Source organism: Hoplias malabaricus, chromosome 16 (assembly GCF_029633855.1).
Source record: "Hoplias malabaricus isolate fHopMal1 chromosome 16, fHopMal1.hap1, whole genome shotgun sequence".
Lineage (NCBI taxonomy): Eukaryota > Metazoa > Chordata > Actinopteri > Characiformes > Erythrinidae > Hoplias > Hoplias malabaricus.
The window spans coordinates 1983250-2008167 of record NC_089815.1 but is presented as its reverse complement, the minus strand read 5'-3'; the positions used below and the strand labels follow the sequence as shown (position 1 = coordinate 2008167).

At 38.8% G+C, this 24918-nt stretch overlaps 5 protein-coding genes across 5 annotated transcripts; all 5 read right to left on the bottom strand.

Moving 5' to 3' along the window:
• Positions 1-1935: 1935 nt before the first annotated feature.
• LOC136671494 (intestinal mucin-like protein) lies at positions 1936-11110 on the bottom strand. Its single transcript, XM_066647186.1, has 18 exons — positions 10935-11110; positions 10567-10732; positions 10198-10445; positions 9432-9615; positions 9002-9182; positions 8407-8585; positions 7973-8042; positions 7497-7627; positions 7020-7054; positions 6378-6549; positions 5875-5973; positions 5303-5346; positions 4558-4680; positions 4038-4133; positions 3478-3606; positions 2987-3026; positions 2588-2711; positions 1936-2285 (listed from the first exon to the last, which is right to left on the bottom strand). Exons 1-18 carry the CDS (start codon positions 11070-11072, stop codon positions 2084-2086), a joined length of 2361 nt encoding a protein of 786 aa, XP_066503283.1. The 5' UTR covers positions 11073-11110; the 3' UTR covers positions 1936-2083.
• Positions 11111-11233: 123 nt separating this feature from the next.
• On the bottom strand, positions 11234-12322 carry LOC136672044 (mucin-2-like). Its single transcript, XM_066647981.1, has one exon. The coding sequence runs from the start codon at positions 12320-12322 to the stop codon at positions 11234-11236; it is 1089 nt and encodes a 362-aa protein (XP_066504078.1).
• A 1414-nt stretch (positions 12323-13736) lies between these two features.
• LOC136672042 (mucin-2-like) lies at positions 13737-17245 on the bottom strand. The gene is made up of 6 exons (XM_066647979.1): positions 17090-17245; positions 16774-16982; positions 15762-16496; positions 15255-15386; positions 14597-14924; positions 13737-14057 (listed from the first exon to the last, which is right to left on the bottom strand). The coding sequence occupies exons 1-6, from the start codon at positions 17243-17245 to the stop codon at positions 13737-13739; spliced, it is 1881 nt and encodes a 626-aa protein (XP_066504076.1).
• Positions 17246-17294: 49 nt separating this feature from the next.
• Positions 17295-19231, bottom strand: LOC136672041 (mucin-5AC-like). The gene is made up of 2 exons (XM_066647978.1): positions 17525-19231; positions 17295-17417 (listed from the first exon to the last, which is right to left on the bottom strand). Exons 1-2 carry the CDS (start codon positions 19229-19231, stop codon positions 17295-17297), a joined length of 1830 nt encoding a protein of 609 aa, XP_066504075.1.
• Positions 19232-20480: 1249 nt separating this feature from the next.
• On the bottom strand, positions 20481-23974 carry LOC136672040 (mucin-5AC-like). The gene is made up of 6 exons (XM_066647977.1): positions 23842-23974; positions 23583-23743; positions 23116-23315; positions 22603-22749; positions 20938-22229; positions 20481-20653 (listed from the first exon to the last, which is right to left on the bottom strand). The coding sequence occupies exons 1-6, from the start codon at positions 23972-23974 to the stop codon at positions 20481-20483; spliced, it is 2106 nt and encodes a 701-aa protein (XP_066504074.1).
• Positions 23975-24918: the final 944 nt, after the last annotated feature.

The window sequence follows — 24918 nt, the reverse complement described above, 5'->3', positions numbered from 1 at the left end:
TTCACAGGGCGCCGTATCAGTTTTGAATATCATTAAGAAACAGATACTGGATTGGGTTATTGACAGCTCCCTCATTGTAGAACCAAAAGGCTTGAGGTTGTGTGCTCAGCAAAAACCTTCCCACTGACACAGACTGTTTGTCCAAGTGGAAAGCTCAGGGCGTATTTGGACATTCACTGTGTCATACTTTAATGTACACCCTTGGACCAGAGGTATTATTCCATAGTCACTGGGTAAACAGATGAAGCTTAATATCCACTCGGAGTAAACTGGATTCAGGATGCAGGCATCAAATTAATGTTCTCAATGGCGTAATTCAAACACACAAAGTTATGATCGATGTGCTTCTCTGACAAGTGCCAGTAAAGATTAAACAGAGGAGAAAGAGAAGAAGGGAGAGGAGCTTTTATGTAAAGATTACTTTCGTAACTCTCTGAATTGGATAAATATGTACCCAGGAGGTGGGACTGAGGTGGAGAACCTCACACGTGTGCAATTTATCTCCAGCTGTAATTTCAAACGTGTTGTGATGCTAGTCATTGTTTCACTGCTGTTGAATAGCTACACATGCTCTCTGTCAAAAAACAGCACAAGAACAAACAATAAACAAAATAAAGAAGGTACTAAAAAAATATATATATCTTTAATCTTATAAATATAAGTGATATTTTTCATTATGAGTTTAAGAGTAAGGAAATTATGAGGTTATTCAACATATTTATGGATTTTATTTACTTCTTTTGTGTAATTCTATTTACAGAATATATACGTATTAGTAAAAATATAATTGTGTGTGTGTATAAGTAAAAATGTATCTCCGAAACATCATTATTATATTCACTGTGTTATTATACAACATAAAAGCTCAATACAGATTTCTACCATCCCCAGTTAGAAAACAGAGGAAACAGTGAAATGGGTAGAGCTTGTTTCTGCCACAGAAAATATAAAAAAGTGAGGCACCAATTTTTTTCATTAATATGTAAGATGCCATCTCAGTATTTTGAGATATTAAGTCAGTATATTGATGTAGTATCCTTTCAAATCTGCTCTTATGAATATTTTCATCTGGTTGTAAAATTCCAAAATTACAAAAATGCTAAGAAATATAAAGCTTATTTTTCTGTCCTTCAAAAGATTTGTCACAGACACAAATATGGAATTGACTGAAAGTTTCAAATCTACAATATCCCTATATTTTTTTGCTGATTCCAAAAAGTGAAAATTCAGAAATAATTTATATAAAATCCCAACATCAATGTACAGTTGTTTTAATGAACTGCATTCTAACGGCTCTGCATTCTAAAACATCATATGCCATTGCAGGTGATGGTGTATAATTCTTATTTGCCAACAGAGATATAGAAATAAATGTTAATGTGACCCTATTAATCAAATGGCCTAATATTTATTATATATATATATATATATTTTTTTTTTTTTTTTTTTGACCCAGGTAGAGTATATTCTTCATTTCATGAAATAGCTTTACTGACACCTAGTGGTCTGCATGTATATGAGCTCCTGTATTAAATATATTTTAAACATGGCTGCCCCCATGTGGTGGCTCACACTATGAAGTATTAACTGACTCATTCAGGGAAAACAAGGTAGGTTGATTCTGCATTTCATGTGAGCTGAATTATATAGAAAAATAATATTTTAGTAAACATGACATAAAATTCTTTACAGTCTGCATAAATCATTTTATCGCCCTGTGAAGGACTGGCGCCCCATCCAGGGTGTGTTCCCGCCTTGCGCCCAGTGACCCACCGCCGCCCTGAACTGGATAAGGCTTACAGACAGTGAATGAATTAATAAAATAATTTATTATGCATTTACCTATTAAGATGGGTGCTGTATTTATTTTAATATGAAAGAAACATGACAACTGGGTAATTGCTGATATTTATTGAATTTTAAGCATGAGAAAAGAAGCAGTGAGAAGTAATAAAGAGGGCATTTCAAATTACTGCATCAGACTGCATTGTGATAGAGGCTAAAGAAAACTGTACTGTAAATAACTCATAAATATTTAGACATTGATTAGAGCAGAATAAGGACTGTTTTCTGAATTAGATCATCATCTTCTGCGGCCCTGATTAACGATGTTGTTCTGATTTACCACACACTCTGTCACAGTGCAGCCACACTTCTCAATGAAGATGTAGGTGTGTGTAACCTTTGACCCATCTGCACAGAATAGCTCTGCCTGCCTTTGGCTTATGACCTGCTCCTGGCAACAAGAGCATGAGTGTTGGATGGCTCTGGTTTCCATCGAGTACCTGAGAAGAAAAAGAGAAGATTGTATAAGATAGATTTGTGTGTGTGCGTGTGTGTGTGTGTGTGTGTGTGTGTGTGTGTGTTTGGGGTTGGGGGGGTGGGTGTTACTGGTTACTATGCCTCACAATTACAATGTACAATGATTGTCTGGATAAAAAGCTCAATATACAAAAGAGGGCTTCTGTACTGTTCATGAACCCCACCGCTGCCAGATTTAACCCAACATAATTTGCATCATTCATTTTTGCTCCCTGTAATAAATGTATCACAATTATGACGAAAATTTTTTGTTTTTGCCACTTACATAGACGATGTACTACAGGATCCTTGGCAGGTCGTAATTTCCACTAGATCCTTAGTCCTGCAGCCACCACTTTCCAGGAAGGTGAAGGTTTTACTTACACCACAGTGTTGGGTCTTATTTATGCCTGGAGAGATCAAGCATTTCAGGTTAGGATCTTCATTTCAACATATTGTAAAAGCATATTGTCTTGATAAGTGAACGTGTCTCAGATCTAGTCAATATATATAATAATTAACATAAATAAATATTGTTTATTATAAGAATGTTTTTTTTTACTCCATTTTGGCACAACATTTATTTGATCATACGACAAATATTTGGTATAATAACTAGATTAAACATGACTTCACATGCTTTACCTTGAGTACACTAAGAACTAAAAAAGATACTATAACTCACAGGTCTTGCAACAGCCATCAGGACCAACAGTGATCGTTCCCTGCGTTTAAAGAGAAACAGTTATATTTGGTTTATAAGGTAATTTATTAGGCAATTCCTTATATAAGACAGTGGAACTTTATGTTGAGCTAGTTATAGACTAAACTGTATACTATGTAGTTTTTAAATAATGCTACTTTACAGGCACATTTTTTGTTCAGTAGAACTCAGTGTTAATATAATTTCAAAAAACAAACAGTGTCCTCAAAGCGCAGTTGTGTGTTCACTACACTCTTTTGGTAATGTACTTTTAATATAATTTTAAATAATACACAAAATCTCATAATGATGAACATTTGATATATCGACCCGTCTTTCATTGTGTTTTTGGTTTGTGTTTGTGGGGACATCGATGTTCAATAGTACGAACACTTCAGTATCACGACATTTAATTTATTCATGAAAGACGTTTTCTGTGGTTAATGTGCTTGTTTGTATTTTAGTGAACTTACAGGAACGCAGTCTTTTTCATTAATCGGTGGACAAACAAATTTGGCCTCAATCACGATGAACTGCGTCCCAATCTTCACACACTCAAACTTCAAGCATTTATTAGTAGGTGGAGACCAGATTTGTCCGGGCTGTGGGGCAAAGAATAGAAAAGGATTGATGAGACACGGAGAACAACAGTAGACATTGTTGTAAGCATTTTATAATATTATTCAACCCATAGTTAGATATTTTAATTATTTATTTATTTATTAATTTATGCATGTATATATTTATATTTGTTTTGCAAGTGTGTAGTAATTTTATCCAGTGCAAGGGGTTTATTCTGTTGGCAGATGATGTAATTGTTCCAAGGTATAACTCTTAGACCAAGCACAATGATCTGACGAGGGAATAACACACTAATACTGGAGTAAATGATCTTAAACAAGCTAAAACATATAGAAAAAATAAGATCCTTACAACAATCTCGAAATAAAAAGTGCAAGCTATACACACTAATGTTACGATAATTTCACATTAGCAGTATTTTATTTGATTGTTTGTGTGTAGAAGTACTTACCGAAATGGTTTGAGTGATGTTGCCCAACATGACTACACATTTCACCTGTGTACAGTATCCACAGCATTTCTCTGGATCTGGCTGATACACATAACCCTAAAAGAATACAAACTCATTAATTTCAATAATATACGTTTTTAAAATAAGCCGCCAGTTATTTAATATTTGATAAACGCAGATTTTCTGATACTAAGAAGCCTGGATATTTCAGAAGTTTTATAATTAGCCTGTTTTTTTCTTGGCTACCTCCATGTAGGGGGCCCACTCTGTCAACTATAAACTTTTTTGCTTAGGGATGACAAGGCAGTTTTATTCCTTATCTTTTGAGAGTTGTGTAAAAATAGTAAATAATCGTTCTCATAAATATTGGTAAGATTTGCTGTTAAACATTCTGACAGCTGATATTTTTATTTAAAAAGATTAATAATCAAAATGATCTAAATCCAACGGAATAATCTTATACTGGAAAAATCTAGTAGTTTAGCAGCACACATTCCATGAAGATGTCTCTCTCTCTCACCAGTGGGCAGTAGGTGTCACATGTAGGAGGGGTACACTGAATTTCATGCCACTGTCTTTGTTTATCCATTTCATTGCTGCATATGCACTTGTCACAGCCCTGCTGAGGTAGATCTGCCCCAGGCTGCAGTTAAACAAAACATATTACACTATTAAATGTACACATGCTTGCAACAAACACAATGGGCCCAACACAAATTGTCAGAATGTAAAGCTTTAAAAGAGCAATTGATGATGACAAATGCAACATAGAGGTAAAGTAACTTTGTTGAATTTTCTTATTAGTTTCTTTGAGTGTTGAACTCCTGAATTAGTTTCACAGAAAATCCTAATTGCTCACTTAGAGTTGATGACTTTAAAGTGTTGAGCAGTTTGACACATTTACAAACTGTGTTTAGCCAAATATTACATCACAGATTAGAAAACAATACAAAATATTCTCTAGAAAAGTCTGGATTTTGAACGGAACATGACACAGAGCAACTCAATCACTAGACCGTTAATGGGGGACTTTTCTGTAATATTCTCCTGTATTCCAAAGTCTTTCTGCAATATTCTGGTGTACCATAAAGCCTTTCTATAATATTCTGTTCAGTTTTTGTGTATTAAATGAAAGAAGAAAGAGATTCATGACTCAAAAGAAAGAACATTCTAAAGCATATTTCTGTGGTATCTGTGAAATTCTTGAAGGTTCTTGTGTATTCCATTATACTTGAATGTTATGCCCAATATTACAGTGTCCATACCTTATATTCAGAATTATTAAACACGCAGACATCATGGTTGGGTACTGCAAAAAAAATAAATAAATAAAATAAAACGCATACTTTTAAACATTTAACATTTTATTACTATGCTTTATTATTATGCTTCTCTACATGGCAGCTGTTCTTAAATATAATAAACATATCTACTATTTCTCATTATGTGATTATTATAATTGTGTTAATATATGATTGATCCGATTTCTAGATCCTTTTTGACTTAATTAAATTGATTTTGACATGAGAACGTATCTTATTCCATTGACAGATTATTTGATTCATTATCAAATGAGTATAATTTTGCTTTCTTTTAAGAAATGATTATTGACATGATTTGTATTTGTAATAATACAATTTCTAGATAAAGTCTTTTTCAAGTGACAAGTCTAGAAATAAATAATAAATAATAATCTCATAATATTAATATTTGTAATCTGGTAATGAGAAATAAGAGAAGTTTATAAGATTTAGGATGTTTAAATTTAGTATGGCATCATTTATTGAAGTACAAATAGAATGAATGCACCCAAAAGAAAGGGTAAATCTAAACTTACAACATGTATACTCTGGACAGCAAGCACCCATTACAACATCCTGTATATATCCCACAGGGCAAGTTTGTTTGTTATTGGGACAAAGACTGACATCACACACTGTGGAAAGATAAACAGAATCAATAAAAAAAAAATATAAATGGTTTTCAATGCAATTGATCTATTCCAGCATAATCTATCATTAACAGTAAGTGAGTCATTTGAAATATAATTAGTATATTTAATATTTCTAAATTTGCCATCATTGACTGTTGAAAATGTTTTAAGTGAATGTGCTCATTGGAAGTGTCTTATTCCATTGGCAGATCAATTTGCTTTTTTCATATTATTCTTAAGAATAGCAAAAATATCTCCCAAAGGACAATGACAAGTAAAATACACATCACTAGTTGGATAGTTTTACTAATAATGCCATATTTAATATATTGATTAGCTTCACAATATTTTCACTTGCCAAGACATAAGTTTTCAAGAATATTCAAGGATTTAAACTAGTTACTCACCACATGTGACATTCTGGCAGCATCCCACATTCTCTATGATCTTCTTCTGATACTCATCGCATGTTACTGGCTGCAAAGTTGGACAAACCGGTGCCTCGCAGACAGCTGTCAGAGTCTCAGGCGAACACACACACTGCTCACAGCCGTTATCCTGCTTCCATGTGGCACCAGCCTTACAATAATCAGAAATCAAGAGGTTTTATTTTTTGAAGAATGACTAAAAACTGACATATCATTGGCATTAAAATGATGACAAATGTGTATGCTGATCTTTCTGCAAAAATCGCCTCTTTTTAACAATATTAAATCTAGTCAGTGTAGTGAATATCTCTCATTATGAGACTGAGGTAAGTATAGGAAATTATTCACCTATTTTTATTGATTTACTTCTAATGCTTGTGGTTTTATTTATTATAAAAGTGTCTTATCCCTTTAGGATGTCTTTGGAATCAGTTCTAATCTGCCAGGCGAATAAAACACTGGAGCAAATCTTTAAAAAAAGTCTTATAATAATCTCATAATAATAAATATTAATAAATATTAAAAATGTTTTCCCTAAAATCTAATTTCTGTAATGCACTGACAGAACGAATGTAAACAAAGACCATATCTGAACTTTGTCTGAATGTTCTTGTGTCTTACCGGTTCCCACCTTCCGTTTGGCAGGTGGCAAATAGCTGATGATTGAAAAAAAAAGGAATATCATTAGTTCAATCTGCTTCAGTTACACTGCAAAAATTTATATCTTAGCAAGTAAAAATGAGCTTAAATCTAGTCACTACATCTAACATTTCACATGAAATTCTAAACATATTATAAGCACGTTTACTTCTTTTCCTATTATCTGGTTAACATGTCTTATTCCAAATTGTTTTAAAAATGATACCTGAATAAGACATATTCTCCAGGTAAAATCACAAGTAAAGCATGTGAAATTGCTAGAAAAACACTAAAAATTCTCTTAAAATAGTCTTACTTGTAACCCCACATTGTGAAGTATTAGATCCATGTGCTAGATTTAGTGGTTTTTACTTAAAACCTGTCATGTGCGTAGTGTAATCATTAAATTAATTACACAACATCTCTGGTTTCAAAAAAATAATAATAATAATTACTTACTGCAATTAGGAATACACTTGTCACTGTATGGGCTCAATAGTATAGTATCATTTGGACAGTAGCAGCCCTCCCAGATCATGCGTTCTAAAACGCTGAACGCACTGGGCTTACTTATAAACATCAAGTTAAAACTGTAAAGACACAAAAAAAAAATTCAATAAAAATATTTCTAAATATATTTCTAACCCTTCACATCTCATTTTGAGTTTCTGAATAAGAATATGTTTTTTCATTATTCCTATTTCTAGATTAATTTTACTTGTAATAAGTGATTTTAGTGATATAAAATATTTTGTTCTGAAGGCAGTTTCAACAAATATTGTGGATACTATTCTGAAAATTGAAAAATAGATTTTCTCAGAATATAAACACTTAAAACAATTAAAACTGTCCACAAATACGTGAATGATCTAATAATATTCCAACAAAAAAAACTTTTTTTTGTGCGTATGTATTTGATGTGGACTGTACAGTACCTGGAGTCGCATGTTTCTTCAATCTGAGGTCCACATGCTTTGTACACTTTGGGGGCTTCACACTTGAATTCTGCAAACATAAAAAGAATGAATTTCATAAAACTGACTTGGTCAGAGTGCTAACATTTTTCCTGTAACCTGCAGGTGTGGAAATTGTATATTAACCAGTAGTATCACTATTTTGAAGTTCCCACATTTAAACATCCAGTCAAATGTTGATGGTTAAAATCGTGTTCTTCACAACCAAATGACCTGTGTCATTTGACCAGGAGCATGTCAAGCCCAAAAGAGCAACATTTTAGGCTAGTTAAGAACAAATTTAAAGACGTCCTCAGCTTTCTGTAAATTACTTCTGCAAGAATTGATAATTAAAAAGGCAATGTTTGGCTCATTTTGCATGTATGCATTCACTCCTAGTAATGTGCCTCTCTTACCGCACACTCCATCAGTAGATCCTCTCCAGTCAATGCAGACTCCAGACATGGAACACTGTTCCGCATACATTTGCAGACTCGTGCAGCCAATAGTGGAGCTGTTCATACGACATACGTCATAGTTACAGGCTGCTTTAATCTGCTCATAAGAGACAAGGTCGTGGCATTTCTCAAAGACCCTGTTGAAAAAAATAAATGAACCGTCATCACAAAGTAAAACAATTTTCACAGCAGCAAGAAAATGTATAGGTTACATTTATTTATACTGGGAAACCTACATATTTGTAAGTGGAAAAAGTCTAATGAATTGATATATTTTGTAATTATGAAATTGTTGATATTAAAGTTGTCTAGAAATGTTACAGCATTCTCACAAAAATTGCATAATGAGAATGATTTGATATATAGACTAAAATTATTTGAGCGTGCATGCATTAGTCACTTATTATCAATCTTAATGAGAAAGTATGTCTCTATTTTGACATACTGCTGCCAGAATCAGAGGACTTAAGACATTTTAAAAATGGGTAAATTCAACAGTTACATTAAAGCAAGAATGATACAAACTCAGAATGTTGATTGTAGGCATACTTACTGGCCACTAATAATGTCACAGATTGAATAATTGCTGCATTTCTCTGGAGGTGGAGGATTAAATGGTGGGCAGTAGCTGTTATTTTCATGAACGTTCCAATAAGGAGCCATTTTTTGGCATGAGGATATGATGGTGCCATTGGGCAGGCGGCAGTCATCAGTACGATTATTATCACAGGTTCCTGAAAAGGTTTTAAAAAATAATGTCTATATTGATAAATTAAGCTGCAAATATGATTTATTCCATGCAATCATCTTATATTTAGTCAATATATGAAATAATTCTCATTATCAGACAGTAGTAGAAAAGACTTCTTTTATGTGAAATCTTTAACAAAATCTTCCAGACAACAACAAAAAAAAATTACATTTTCACAAGAGTGGCTGCATCATTAGGGTGCTGGAATCATTGGAAGAGCACACAAACTTACCGCATTGTCCCTCAGTGTTACCATGGAACTTTTGCCATGGGATGTTGATGGAAAACATCATTCCCATAAATGCGACCTGTGCACTGATCTCAGGGATCACCACCAGTGACTCAATGCCATTGTCTGTTATTCTAAAGTCTTTGTTCTCAAATGGCAATGTTTTAAGCTCATTGTTGACATAAATCTGTAATGTAGAAGGAAAACTGTAATTTATCCATCGTTATCCACAGATCACAGGCAGAACTGAAACACAACTGTAATAATCTAATAATATTCTCATAGATTTGTCCTCCAATTGTCAAATACAAAACAAACATTTGAAATGCACCCATGGGTTAGAAATTATACATACTGACAAAAATCTGTTTTTAAATGAAATCACCATAAATCTACTTAATATATGCAATTCTTCACATTATGTCATTACGAATAAGATTGTTATTAGATTCTTAAACCTATATCTACACAATACTACATGTTTTAAAGGATTAGTACAGTGAAATGACCTTGTTATAAGCATTGTTTCTTGAAAATGAAACTTAAGTTTCTTGCAGCAAAACTACCTTCCCTATTGAGCATGCTATGTTTACTGAATTATATATATATATATATATATATATATATATATATATATATATATATATATATGACTTGAGTAACTTATATATGTGTAAACATTTCAATAACATTCAAATAATGTCATGATTATTAGAAATATTAAAAATATTCACCAGTTTTTAAACTGTACAAAAATGTAATTATTTACCAAATTTGTGACAATTCCATTAGAAATCTTCTGTGACATTACAATCTCAAAGGATTTGTAATACACTGTCAGTGATTTAGGACAACTGAGGCCATCTTCTGAATCACAGTAAACATTGTCAATTATGACACTGAAGTTATACTTTGGAATTATTTCTTTGACGAGGACATAGGAGCAGTTTCCTTGGAATGGGTAGTATGTTCCATCAAAGGTAATGTAATGTGGGTCTCCAAACCCTCTGCAGATACCTGAATAAGACATAATAAACATAAATCATACCAGTTTTCTCTGCAATGTATTGAGAGGTACGCCTTCATATCACAGAAACACTACATTGGATGCAACTGATGCACAATCCAGTATACTTACATTGACAGTCATATTCTGGACAGCACCCAGAATCATTCAGTAGTGCTGGATAGTTGTTTAAACACACAGGTATAGTTGAAGGCTCACAATAGACATGCTCATGCTGGATTGTTCCATTGATGCATGAGATATTGGAGCATTTCCCACCCGGAATACTTTCATGATTCTAGAAAACAAATGCTGAATTAGAATAGGACACTTATAGTTTACATGTTTTAGCAGGTATCTTGGTATTCTAAATCATGTAATAGACCAACAAATTGTTGTATGCAAAAAAAAATGCAAATGTTATCTAATAAAAAAAAAAAATATATATATATATATATATATATATATATATATATATATATATAAAGTAAGCCTATTACCTTTAGGGGTGGTTTATGCTTGTCACAGTTCTGTGATGGGACACTTGTTGTTGGTAATGGCGTAGATGTAATGAAATCACATGGGCTCATATAGGAATATGGATAACATGCAGCATGTTCACTCTTCTTGCAAGTCATTATATAACACCATCCATCACCATCACTCACGTTGTATATAGTGGAACCTATATTTAAAAGGAGTTGCTTTTTTAAGATTTTCCTTATTTTGGTTTAAAAGCCATGGAAAATAATTTACTAACAGAATATTATGAATACTGTTATTTCGTAAAATAATATTTTTATAATATGTAATTTAACTTACCTGGTTCATATGTTATTCCATCAAATATGCATGTACATTTCTGTATTGAACTTGTATAAGTACTTGTGGATCCAGTATGGACAGTATAGTCAGTAGAAGGGGTAATCCTTGTACTTGTTGGTGGAGTCGTTGTTGATGTTGTGGTGCTTACAGGACTTGTCGTTACATTGCAAGTCATATTACAACAGTAAATTCTAATCTCATAGTCAAAGCATTGCTGCTGATTAACTTGATTTTGGTTCAAGCAAATCAGCCCATCTTGTGCATTACATGTCACTACCTGACCCAGCTCTGAAAGGGGGACTCCAGGGTACAGTTTTGCTCTACACTCTACTATGCTTGGAGAGGAGCAGATGTTGGGAAAATTTTCATTAATCCTTTCAAGTGGAACAATTTCTCCACCATTAGGACCATTTGTAGGGGGACCAAAATCCATCCAGTCAGACCACTCGCATGGTTTGCAAGTTGTACTTGTAGGTGTGGTTTTAGTTGTAGATGTGGTTGTAGATGTTGTGGGGGTGGTTGTTGGAGTTGTCGTTGTAGGTGGTGGAGTTGGAGTTGTGGTTGTTGTAGTAGTAGTAGATGTGGTTGTAGATGTTGTGGGTGTGGTTGTTGGAGTTGTCGTTGTAGGTGGTGGAGTTGTCGTAGGTGGTGGAGCTGTAGTTGTGGTTGTTGTAGTTGTAGTAGTAGTAGATGTGGTTGTGGGTGTGGTTGTGGTTGTCGGAGTTGTTGTTGTTGGTGGTGGAGTTGTGGTTGTCGTTGTGGTTGTAGTTGTAGTAGTAGAAGGGGTTGTGCAGTATCTGCTACTGTCACAGCAGAAAAGTCTAATTTCATAGTCAAAGCATTGCTGCTGGTCAATTTGAATTTGGTTCAAGCAGATCAGCCCAGCTTGTGCATTACATGTCACTACCTGACCCAGCTCTGAAAGGGGGACTCCAGGGTACAGTTTTGCTCTACATTCTACTTTGCTTGGAGTGGAGCAGATGTTGGGATATTTTGCATTAATTCTTTCAAGTGGAACAATTTCTCCACCATTAGGACCATTTGTAGGGGGCCCAAAGTCCATCCAGTCAGACCACTCACATGGTTTGCATGTTGTACTTGGAGGTGTGGTTTTAGTTGTAGATGTGGTTGTAGATGTTGTGGGTGTGGTTGTCGGAGTTGTCGTTGTTGATGGTGGAGTTGTGGTTGTTGTTGTTGTTGTAGTAGTAGAAGGGGTTGTGCAGTATCTGCTACTGTCACAGCAGAAAAGTCTAATTTCATAGTCAAAGCATTGCTGTTGGTCAACTTGAATTTGGTTCAAGCAGATCAGCCCAGCTTGTGCATTACATGTCACTACCTGACCCAGCTCTGAAAGGGGGACTCCAGGGTACAGTTTTGCTCTACACTCTACTTTGCTTGGAGTGGAGCAGATGTCGGGATATTTTGCATTAATCTTTGCAAGTGGAACAATTTCTCCACCATTAGGACCATTTGTAGGGGGCCCAAAGTCCATCCAGTCAGACCACTCACATGGTTTGCATGTTGTACTTGGAGGTGTGGTTTTAGTTGTAGATGTGGTTGTAGATGTTGTGGGTGTGGTTGTTGGAGTTGTTGTTGGAGTTGTCGTTGTAGGTGGTGGAGTTGTGGTTGTCGTTGTTGTTGTAGTTGTAGTGGTAGAAGGGGTTGTGCAGTATCTGCTACTGTCACAGCAGAAAAGTCTAATTTCATAGTCAAAGCATTGCTGCTGGTCAATTTGAATTTGGTTCAAGCAGATCAGCCCAGCTTGTGCATTACATGTCACTACCTGACCCAGCTCTGAAAGGGGGACACCAGGGTACAGTTTTGCTCTACACTCTACTTTGCTTGGAGTGGAGCAGATGTCGGGATATTTTGCATTAATCCTTGCAAGTGGAACAATTTCTCCACCATTAGGACCATTTGTAGGGGGCCCAAAGTCCATCCAGTCAGACCACTCACATGGTTTGCAAGTTGTGCTTGTAGGTGTGGTTGTAGATGTTGTGGGTGTGGTTGTCGGAGTTGTCGTTGTAGGTGGTGGAGTTGTGGTTGTGGTTATCGTAGTAGTAGTAGTAGTAGATGTGGTTGTAGATGTTGTCGTTGTTGGTGGTGGAGTTGTGGTTGTCGTTGTTGTTGTAGTTGAAGTAGTAGAAGGGGTTGTGCAGTATCTGCTACTGTCACAGCAGAAAAGTCTAATTTCATAGTCAAAGCATTGCTGCTGAAGACCTTGATTTTGGTTCAAGCATATCAGCCCATCTTGTGCATTGCATGTCACTACCTGACCGAGCTCTGAAAGAGGGACTCCAGGGTACAGTTTTGCTCTACACTCTACTTTGCTTGGAGTGGAGCAGATGTTGGGATATGTTGCATTAATCCTTGCAAGTGGAACAATTTCTCCACCATTAGGAACTTTTGTAGGAGGCCCAAAATCCATCCAGTCTGACCACTCACATGGTTTGCAAGTTGTACTTATAGGTGTGGTTTTAGTTGTAGATGTGGTTGTAGATGTTGTGGGGGTGGTTGTTGGAGTTGTTGTTGGAGTTGTCGTTGTAGGTGGTGGAGTTGTAGTTGTGGTTGTTGTAGTAGTAGTAGATGTGGTTGTAGATGTTGTGGGTGTGGTTGTTGGAGTTGACGTTGTAGGTGGTGGAGTTGTCGTTATAGGTGATGGAGCTGTAGTTGTGGTTGTTGTAGTAGTAGTAGATGTGGGTGTGGTTGTGGTTGTCGGAGTTGTCGTTGTTGATGGTGTAGTTGTGGTTGTCGTTGTGGTTGTAGTTGAAGTAGTAGAAGGGGTTGTGCAGTATCTGCTACTGTCACAGCAGAAAAGTCTAATTTCATAGTCAAAGCATTGCTGTTGGTCAACTTGAATTTGGTTCAAGCAGATCAGCCCAGCTTGTGCATTACATGTCACTACCTGACCCAGCTCTGAAAGGGGGACTCCAGGGTACAGTTTTGCTCTACATTCTACTTTGCTTGGAGTGGAGCAGATGTTGGGATATTTTGCATTAATCCTTTCAAGTGGAACAATTTCTCCACCATTAGGACCATTTGTAGGGGGCCCAAAGTCCATCCAGTCAGACCACTCACATGGTTTGCATGTTGTACTTGGAGGTGTGGTTTTAGTTGTAGATGTGGTTGTAGATGTTGTGGGTGTGGTTGTCGGAGTTGTGGTTGTTGATGGTGGAGTTGTGGTTGTTGTTGTTGTTGTTTTAGTAGTAGAAGGGGTTGTGCAGTATCTGCTACTGTCACAGCAGAAAAGTCTAATTTCATAGTCAAAGCATTGCTGCTGGTCAATTTGAATTTGGTTCAAGCAGATCAGCCCAGCTTGTGCATTACATGTCACTACCTGACCCAGCTCTGAAAGGGGGACACCAGGGTACAGTTTTGCTCTACATTCTACTTTGCTTGGAGTGGGGCAGATGTCGGGATATTTTGCATTAATCCTTGCAAGTGGAACAATTTCTCCACCATTAGGACCATTTGTAGGGGGCCCAAAGTCCATCCAGTCAGACCACTCACATGGTTTGCATGTTGTACTTGGAGGTGTGGTTTTAGTTGTAGATGTGGTTGTAGATGTTGTGGGTGTGGTTGTTGGAGTTGTTGTTGGAGTTGTCGTTGTAGGTGGTGGAGTTGTGGTTGTCGTTGTTGTTGTAGTTGTAGTAGTAGAAGGGGTTGTGCAGTATCTGCTACTGTCACAGCAGAAAAGTCTAATTTCATAGTCAAAGCATTGCTGCTGGTCAATTTGAATTTGGTTCAAGCAGATCAGCCCAGCTTGTGCATTACATGTCACTACCTGACCCAGCTCTGAAAGGGGGACACCAGGGTACAGTTTTGCTCTACACTCTACTTTGCTTGGAGTGGAGCAGATGTTGGGATATTTTGCATTAATCCTTGCAAGTGGAACAATTTCTCCACCATTAGGACCATTTGTAGGGGGCCCAAAGTCCATCCAGTCAGACCACTCACATGGTTTGCAAGTTGTGCTTGTAGGTGTGGTTGTAGATGTTGTGGGTGTGGTTGTTGGAGTTGTCGTTGTAGGTGGTGGAGTTGTGGTTGTGGTTGTCGTAGTTGTAGTAGTAGTAGATGTGGTTGTAGATGTTGTCGTTGTTGGTGGTGGAGTTGTGGTTGTCGTTGTTGTTGTAGTTGAAGTAGTAGAAGGGGTTGTGCAGTATCTGCTACTGTCACAGCAGAAAAGTCTAATTTCATAGTCAAAGCATTGCTGCTGAAGACCTTGATTTTGGTTCAAGCATATCAGCCCATCTTGTGCATTACATGTCACTACCTGACCGAGCTCTGAAAGAGGGACTCCAGGGTACAGTTTTGCTCTACACTCTACTTTGCTTGGAGTGGAGCAGATGTTGGGATAATTTGCATTAATCCTTGCAAGTGGAACAATTTCTCCACCATTAGGAACTTTTGTAGGAGGCCCAAAATCCATCCAGTCTGACCACTCACATGGTTTGCAAGTTGTACTTATAGGTGTGGTTTTAGTTGTAGATGTGGTTGTAGATGTTGTGGGGGTGGTTGTTGGAGTTGTTGTTGGAGTTGTCGTTGTAGGTGGTGGAGTTGTGGTTGTGGTTGTTGTAGTAGTAGTAGATGTGGTTGTAGATGTTGTGGGTGTGGTTGTTGGAGTTGTCGTTGTAGGTGGTGGAGTTGTCGTTGTAGGTGATGGAGCTGTAGTTGTGGTTGTTGTAGTAGTAGTAGATGTGGGTGTGGTTGTGGTTGTCGGAGTTGTCGTTGTTGGTGGTGTAGTTGTGGTTGTCGTTGTGGTTGTAGTTGAAGTAGTAGAAGGGGTTGTGCAGTATCTGCTACTGTCACAGCAGAAAAGTCTAATTTCATAGTCAAAGCATTGCTGTTGGTCAACTTGAATTTGGTTCAAGCAGATCAGCCCAGCTTGTGCATTACATGTCACTACCTGACCCAGCTCTGAAAGAGGGACTCCAGGGTACAGTTTTGCTCTACATTCTACTTTGCTTGGAGTGGAGCAGATGTTGGGATATTTTGCATTAATCCTTTCAAGTGGAACAATTTCTCCACCATTAGGACCATTTGTAGGGGGCCCAAAGTCCATCCAGTCAGACCACTCACATGGTTTGCATGTTGTACTTGGAGGTGTGGTTTTAGTTGTAGATGTGGTTGTAGATGTTGTGGGTGTGGTTGTCGGAGTTGTGGTTGTTGATGGTGGAGTTGTGGTTGTTGTTGTTGTTGTTGTTGTAGTAGTAGAAGGGGTTGTGCAGTATCTGCTACTGTCACAGCAGAAAAGTCTAATTTCATAGTCAAAGCATTGCTGCTGGTCAATTTGAATTTGGTTCAAGCAGATCAGCCCAGCTTGTGCATTACATGTCACTACCTGACCCAGCTCTGAAAGGGGGACACCAGGGTACAGTTTTGCTCTACATTCTACTTTGCTTGGAGTGGGGCAGATGTCGGGATATTTTGCATTAATCCTTGCAAGTGGAACAATTTCTCCACCATTAGGACCATTTGTAGGGGGCCCAAAGTCCATCCAGTCAGACCACTCACATGGTTTGCAAGTTGTATTTGTAGGTGTGGTTGTAGATGTTGTGGGTGTGGTTGTCGGAGTTGTCGTTGTAGGTGGTGGAGTTGTGGTTGTTGTTGTCGTAGTTGTAGTAGTAGTAGATGTGGTTGTAGATGTTGTCGTTGTTGGTGGTGGAGTTGTGGTTGTCGTTGTTGTTGTAGTTGAAGTAGTAGAAGGGGTTGTGCAGTATATGCTACTGTCACAGCAGAAAAGTCTAATTTCATAGTCAAAGCATTGCTGTTGGTCAACTTGAATTTGGTTCAAGCAGATCAGCCCAGCTTGTGCATTACATGTCACTACCTGACCCAGCTCTGAAAGGGGGACTCCAGGGTACAGTTTTGCTCTACACTCTACTTTGCTTGGAGTGGAGCAGATGTTGGGATATTTTGCATTAATCCTTGCAAGTGGAACAATTTCTCCACCATTAGGACCATTTGTAGGGGGCCCAAAGTCCATCCAGTCAGACCACTCACATGGTTTGCATGTTGTACTTGGAGGTGTGGTTTTACTTGTAGATGTGGTTGTAGATGTTGTGGGTGTGGTTGTTGGAGTTGTCGTTGTAGGTGGTGGAGTTGTGGTTGTCGTTGTTGTTGTAGTTGTAGTAGTAGAAGGGGTTGTGCAGTATCTGCTACTATCACAGCAGAAAAGTCTAATTTCATAGTCAAAGCATTGCTGCTGGTCAATTTGAATTTGGTTCAAGCAGATCAGCCCAGCTTGTGCATTACATGTCACTACCTGACCCAGCTCTGAAAGGGGGACACCAGGGTACAGTTTTGCTCTACACTCTACTTTGCTTGGAGTGGAGCAGATGTCAGGATATTTTGCATTAATCCTTGCAAGTGGAACAATTTCTCCACCATTAGGACCATTTGTAGGGGGCCCAAAGTCCATCCAGTCAGACCACTCACATGGTTTGCAAGTTGTGCTTGTAGGTGTGGTTGTAGATGTTGTGGGTGTGGTTGTCGGAGTTGTCGTTATAGGTGGTGGAGTTGTGGTTGTGGTTGTCGTAGTTGTAGTAGTAGTAGATGTGGTTGTAGATGTTGTCGTTGTTGGTGGTGGAGTTGTGGTTGTTGTTGTTGTTGTAGTTGAAGTAGTAGAAGGGGTTGTGCAGTATCTGCTACTGTCACAGCAGAAAAGTCTAATTTCATAGTCAAAGCATTGCTGCTGAAGACCTTGATTTTGGTTCAAGCATATCAGCCCATCTTGTGCATTACATGTCACTACCTGACCGAGCTCTGAAAGAGGGACTCCAGGGTACAGTTTTGCTCTACACTCTACTTTGCTTGGAGTGGAGCAGATGTTGGGATAATTTGCATTAATCCTTGCAAGTGGAACAATTTCTCCACCATTAGGAACTTTTGTAGGGGGCCCAAAATCCATCCAGTCTGACCACTCACATGGTTTGCAAGTTGTACTTATAGGTGTGGTTTTAGTTGTAGATGTGGTTGTAGATGTTGTGGGGGTGGTGGTTGGAGTTGTTGTTGGAGTTGTCGTTGTAGGTGGTGGAGTTGTAGTTGTGGTTGTTGTAGTAGTAGTAGATGTGGTTGTAGATGTTGTGGGTGTGGTTGTTGGAGTTGTCGTTGTAGGTGGTGGAGTTGTCGTAGGTGGTGGAGCTGTAGTTGTGGTTGTTGTAGTTGTAGTAGTAGTAGATGTGTTTGTGGGTGTGGTTGTGGTTGTCGGAGTTGTCGTTGTTGGTGGTGGAGTTGTGGTTGTCGTTGTTGTTGTAGTTGAAGTAGTAGAAGGGGTTGTGCAGTATCTGCTACTGTCACAGCAGAAAAGTCTAATTTCATAGTCAAAGCATTGCTGCTGGTCAATTTGAATTTGGTTCAAGCAGATCAGCCCAGCTTGTGCATTACATGTCACTACCTGACCCAGCTGTGAAAGGGGGACCCCAGGGTACAGTTTTGCTCTACACTCTACTTTGCTTGGGGTGGAGCAGATGTTGGGATATTTTGCATTAATCCTTTCAAGTGGAACAATTTCTCCACCATTAGGACCATTTGTAGGGGGCCCAAAGTCCATCCAGTCAGACCACTCACATGGTTTGCATGTTGTACTTGGAGGTGTGGTTTTAGTTGTAGATGTGGTTGTGGTTGTCGGAGTTGTCGTTGTTGGTGGTGGAGTTGTGGTTGTCGTTGTTGTTGTAGTTGAAGTAGTAGAAGGGGTTGTGCAGTATCTGCTACTGTCACAGCAGAAAAGTCTAATTTCATAGTCAAAGCATTGCTGTTGGTCAACTTGAATTTGGTTCAAGCAGATCAGCCCAGCTTGTGCATTACATGTCACTACCTGACCCAGCTCTGAAAGGGGGACTCCAGGGTACAGTTTTGCTCTACATTCTACTTTGCTTGGAGTGGAGCAGATGTTGGGATATTTTGCATTAATCCTTGCAAGTGGAACAATTTCTCCACCATTAGGACCATTTGTAGGGGGCCCAAAGTCCATCCAGTCAGACCACTCACATGGTTTGCATGTTGAACTTGGAGGTGTGGTTTTACTTGTAGATGTGGTTGTAGATGTTGTGGGTGTGGTTGTTGGAGTTGTTGTTGGAGTTGTCGTTGTAGGTGGTGGAGTTGTAGTTGTGGTTGTTGTAGTTGTCATAGTAGTAGATGTGGTTGGAGATGTTGTGGGTGTGGTTGTCGGAGTTGTCATTGTAGGTGGTGGAGTTGTGGTTGTAGATGTTGTAGTTCTGGTTGTCGTTGGAGTTGGCGTTGTTGGTGGTGGAGTTGTGGTTGTTGTTGTTGTTGTAGTTGAAGTAGTAGAAGGGGTTGTGCAGTATCTGCTACTGTCACAGCAGAAAAGTCTAATTTCATAATCAAAGCATTGCTGTTGGTCAACTTGAATTTGGTTCAAGCAGATCAGCCCAGCTTGTGCATTACATGTCACTACCTGACCCAGCTCTGAAAGGGGGACTCCAGGGTACAGTTTTGCTCTACATTCTACTTTGCTTGGAGTGGAGCAGATGTTGGGATATTTTGCATTAATCCTTGCAAGTGGAACAATTTCTCCACCATTAGGACCATTTGTAGGGGGCCCAAAGTCCATCCAGTCAGACCACTCACATGGTTTGCATGTTGAACTTGGAGGTGTGGTTTTACTTGTAGATGTGGTTGTAGATGTTGTGGGTGTGGTTGTTGGAGTTGTTGTTGGAGTTGTCGTTGTAGGTGGTGGAGTTGTAGTTGTGGTTGTTGTAGTTGTCATAGTAGTAGATGTGGTTGGAGATGTTGTGGGTGTGGTTGTCGGAGTTGTCATTGTAGGTGGTGGAGTTGTGGTTGTAGATGTTGTAGTTGTGGTTGTCGTTGGAGTTGGCGTTGTTGGTGGTGGAGTTGTGGTTGTTGTTGTTGTTGTAGTTGAAGTAGTAGAAGGGGTTGTGCAGTATCTGCTACTGTCACAGCAGAAAAGTCTAATTTCATAATCAAAGCATTGCTGTTGGTCAACTTGAATTTGGTTCAAGCAGATCAGCCCAGCTTGTGCATTACATGTCACTACCTGACCCAGCTCTGAAAGGGGGACTCCAGGGTACAGTTTTGCTCTACATTCTACTTTGCTTGGAGTGGAGCAGATGTTGGGATATTTTGCATTAATCCTTGCAAGTGGAACAATTTCTCCACCATTAGGACCATTTGTAGGGGGCCCAAAGTCCATCCAGTCAGACCACTCACATGGTTTGCATGTTGTACTTGGAGGTGTGGTTTTAGTTGTAGATGTGGTTGTAGATGTAGATGTTGTGGGTGTGGTTGTTGGAGTTGTTGTTGTAGTTGTAGTAGGGATTCTTGTTGTGGTTTTTGGTCTGGTTGTTTCTGGTGTAGTAGTTGTGGTTGATGTTGGTGTTGTACATTCGATAGTCTTGCAACATTTTGCTTTCACCTCATAGTCAAGACATATGAGAGTTTGATATTTGTTTTCGCAAAGTAAACCTTGGTCAGTGCATGAAACATTTTGGTGTAACTCTGATAATGGTACACTTGGGTAGCGCACTGCTTGACATTTGACTTCAGCCGGTTTTTTACATACTTTATAGCGTCCGGACTTGATAATGTTTTTGATGGTTTCATTGTCACCTCCATTTGGTCCGTATTCAGGATAATCTACATTCATCCATGGGGTCCAAGAACAGACCTCACAGCTCTTTTGAGTGGTCTTTTTTGTACTAGTTAATGTCTGTGTAGTTGATGGTTGTGGTGTTGGGGTTGTCATTGTTGTTGGTGGTGGAGTTGTGTTTGTCGTTGTTGTTGTAGTTGAAGTAGTAGAAGGGGTTGTGCAGTATCTGCTACTGTCACAGCAGAAAACTCTAATTTCATAGTCAAAGCATTGCTGCTGAAGACCTTGATTTTGGTTCAAGCAGATCAGCCCATCTTGTGCATTACATGTCACTACCTGACCTAGCTCTGAAAGGGGGACTCCTGGGTACAGTTTCGCTCTACACTCTACTTTGTTTGGAGTGGAGCAGATGTCGGGATATTTTTCATTAATCCTTGCAAGTGGAACAATTTCTCCACCATTAGGAACTTTTGTAGGGGGCCCAAAGTCCATCCAGTCAGACCACTCACATGGTTTGCAAGTTGTACTTGTAGGTGTGGTTTTACTTGTAGATGTGGTTGTAGATGTTGTGGGTGTGGTTGTTGCAGTTGTTGTTGGAGTTGTCGTTGTAGGTGGTGGAGTTGTAGTTGTGGTTGTTGTAGTTGTCATAGTAGTAGATGTGGTTGGAGATGTTGTGGGTGTGGTTGTCGGAGTTGTCATTGTAGGTGGTGGAGTTGTGGTTGTAGATGTTGTAGTTGTGGTTGTCGGAGTTGTCGTTGGAGTTGGCGTTGGCGTTGTTGGTGGTGGTGGAGTTGTGGTTGTTGTTGTTGTTGTAGTTGAAGTAGTAGAAGGGGTTGTGCAGTATCTGCTACTGTCACAGCATAAAACTCTAATTTCATAGTCAAAGCATTGCTGCTGATTAACTTGATTTTGGTTCAAGCAGATCAGCCCATCTTGTGCATTACATGTCACTACCTGACCCAGCTGTGAAAGGGGGACTCCAGGGTACAGTGTTGCTCTACACTCTACTTTGCTTGGAGTGGAGCAGATGTTGGGATATTTTGCATTGATCCTTGCAAGTGGAACAATTTCTCCACCATTAGGACCATTTGTAGGGGGCCCAAAGTCCATCCAGTCAGACCACTCACATTGTTTGCAAGTTGTAGGTGTGGTTTTTGTTGTGGATGTGGTTGTAGATGTTGTTGGTGTAGTAGTAGTAGATGTGGTTGTAGATGTTGTAGGGGTGGTTGTTGGAGTTGTTGTTGGAGTTGTCGTTGTAGGTGGTGGAGTTGTGGTCGTTGTTGTTGTTGTACTCGTAGATGTCATTGTGGGATGTGGAGTTGTCGTAGTAGTAGACGTGGTTGGAGATGTTGTGATTGTTGTGGGTGTTGTTGTTGTAGTTGTATATTTTGTTGTTGTTGGACTTCCCACTGTGTTTGAAGTTGAAAGAGATATTACTTTTGTTGTAGGTGTTGTTGTTTTTGTTGATTCTGGAGGTGATGTTGAATAGTTGCAATTATCATCACAACAAGAAACTCTAATCTCATAGTCAAAGCATCGCTGCTGAAGACCCTGATTTTGGTTCAAGCAGATAAGTCCATCATGTGCATTACATGTGACTATCTGACCCAACTCTGAAAGAGGGACTCCAGGGTATTGTTTTGCTCTGCACTCTAATTTGCTTGGAGCTGAGCAGATATTAGGATATTTTTCAGTTATATTTGTAAGTGGAACAATTTCTCCACCATTAGGACCTTTTGTAGGAGGGCCAAAATCCATCCAGTCTGACCACTCACATGGTTTGCAAGTTGTTGTGCTTAACGCTTTTGTGTTTGGTGTAGTTGTGGTTGGAGGCATCTGTGAGGTTGTTGATTTTGGTGAGGGAGTTGTTTTTGGTGGAGTTGTTGTAGTTGTAGGAGTAGTAGTAGGTGAGGTTGTAGATGCTGTAGTGGTAGTCATTGAGGTTGTTGGTGATGTTGTTATTGGTGTTGTGGGTGTGGTTGTTGTAGTTGTGGTTGGTGGAGTTGTGGTTGTTGTTGTTGTTGTTGTTGTGATAGGAGTAAAAGGGAAACAATTCACATCACAACACAAAACTCTGATTTCATAATCAAAGCATTGAGGTCCACCTTGATTTTGGTTCAAGCATATCAGCCCAGCTTGTGCATTACATGTCAATACCTGACCCAGCTCCGAAAGGGGGACTTCAGGGTACAGTTTTGCTCTACACTCTACTTTGCTTGGAGTGGAGCAGATGTTGGGATATTTGGCATTTATCCTTGCAAGTGGAACAATTTCTCCACCATTAGGACCATTTGTAGGAGGGCCAAAGTCCATCCAGTCTGACCAATAGCATGGTTCTGCACATGGTGTTGATGTGGTTTGTGGTTGGCTTGTGGTTGGTGGTGATGTTGTTATTGGTGTTGTGGGTGTGGTTGTTGTAGTTGTGGTTGGTGGTGGAGTTGTGGTCGTTGTTGTTGTTGTTGTGATAGGAGTAAAAGGGAAACAATTCCTATCACAACAAAAAACTCTGATTTCATAGTCATAGCATTGCTGGTCAACTTGATATTGGTTTAAGCACATCAGCCCATCTTGTACATTACATGTCAATACCTGACCCAGCTCCGAAAGGGGGACTTCAGGGTACAGTTTTGATCTACATTCTACATTGCTTGGAGTGGAGCAGATATTAGGATATTTTTCAGTTATATTTGTAAGTGGAACAATATCTCCACCACTTGGACCTTCTGTAGGAGGGCCAAAGTCCATCCAGTCTGACCAATGGCATGGTTGGCATGTTGATATGGGTTGTGGTTGGCTTCCGGTTATTGTAGTTGTTGTAGGGATTGGTGTTGTTTCTGGTCTGGTTGTTTCTGGTGTAGTAGTTGTGGTTGATGTTGGTGTTGTACATTCGATAGTCTTGCAACATTTTGCTTTCACCTCATAGTCAAGACATATGAGAGTTTGATATTTGTTTTCACAAAGTAAACCTTGGTCAGTGCATGAAACATTTTGGTGTAACTCTGATAATGGTACACTTGGGTAGCGCACTGCTTGACATTTGACTTCAGCCGGATTGTTACATACTTCATAGCGTCCGGACTTGATAATGTTTTTGATGGTTTCATTGTCACCTCCATTTGGTCCGTATTCAGGATAATCCACATTCATCCATGGGGTCCAAGAACAGACCTCGCAGCTCTTTTGAGTGGTCTTTATTGTACTAGTTAATGTCTGTGTAGTTGATGGTTGTGATGTTGGACAGTTATTATCACAGCAGTAAACTCGTATTTGGTAGTTTAAACATAATTGAAATGGGCCTGTCTGGTCTTTGTTCTTGCATATCAAGCCTTCTTTGATATTACATTCAACATCTTGTCCAACATCGTTTATGCTTTTATTTGGATACTTTACTGCCCGACACTCAATTTCGCTTGGTTCATCACAGATTTTATATCCAGCTGCTCTAATACTTTTGTAAGTTTCAGAGTCACCTCCATTGGGACCAGGAGTGGGGAATGTTGTATCAAACCATTGTGACCAAGTACATGATTGCTGACATGTGGTGGGGCTGGTTGGTCCAGACGTAGTCACTGGCTGTGGGGATGTTGAACGAGTAGGCTGCGAAGTTGACACTGAAAAAAGAAATAATCTTACAGTATTCTGTATATGATTATACATATTTATAAAAGAGCGATTGTTGATCACTTGTTCTGATTTTAACACAAATGTTTTTATATCATGAAACCTAGTAAATTTTTCTTTTAATATTTCTCTAAAATCTAGGCCTCTGCAGTGGCATGTGCGCCACACCCAAATGTTCCATAAGGCAGTTTCTAGAGTGCTGAGCCCAGTAGCAATGGCAGATATCCTAGTCTCCTCCACTGAGGGTCACAATGATTTTGAAGCTGTAATTTTATGATAAAAATATTACATAGTGTTATTTTAAATATCTGCCAATGAAATATGACACATTCCTCTAGGTAAAATATTAGTTGTATTAGATTAGATTTGAGCTGGTTTCACTTGCTAAGATATCACTTTTTACAATGTAACCACAGTAACCCCGCTACTTTAAAACTAGGCCAGACCACATGTTGTTACATGTGATTGTC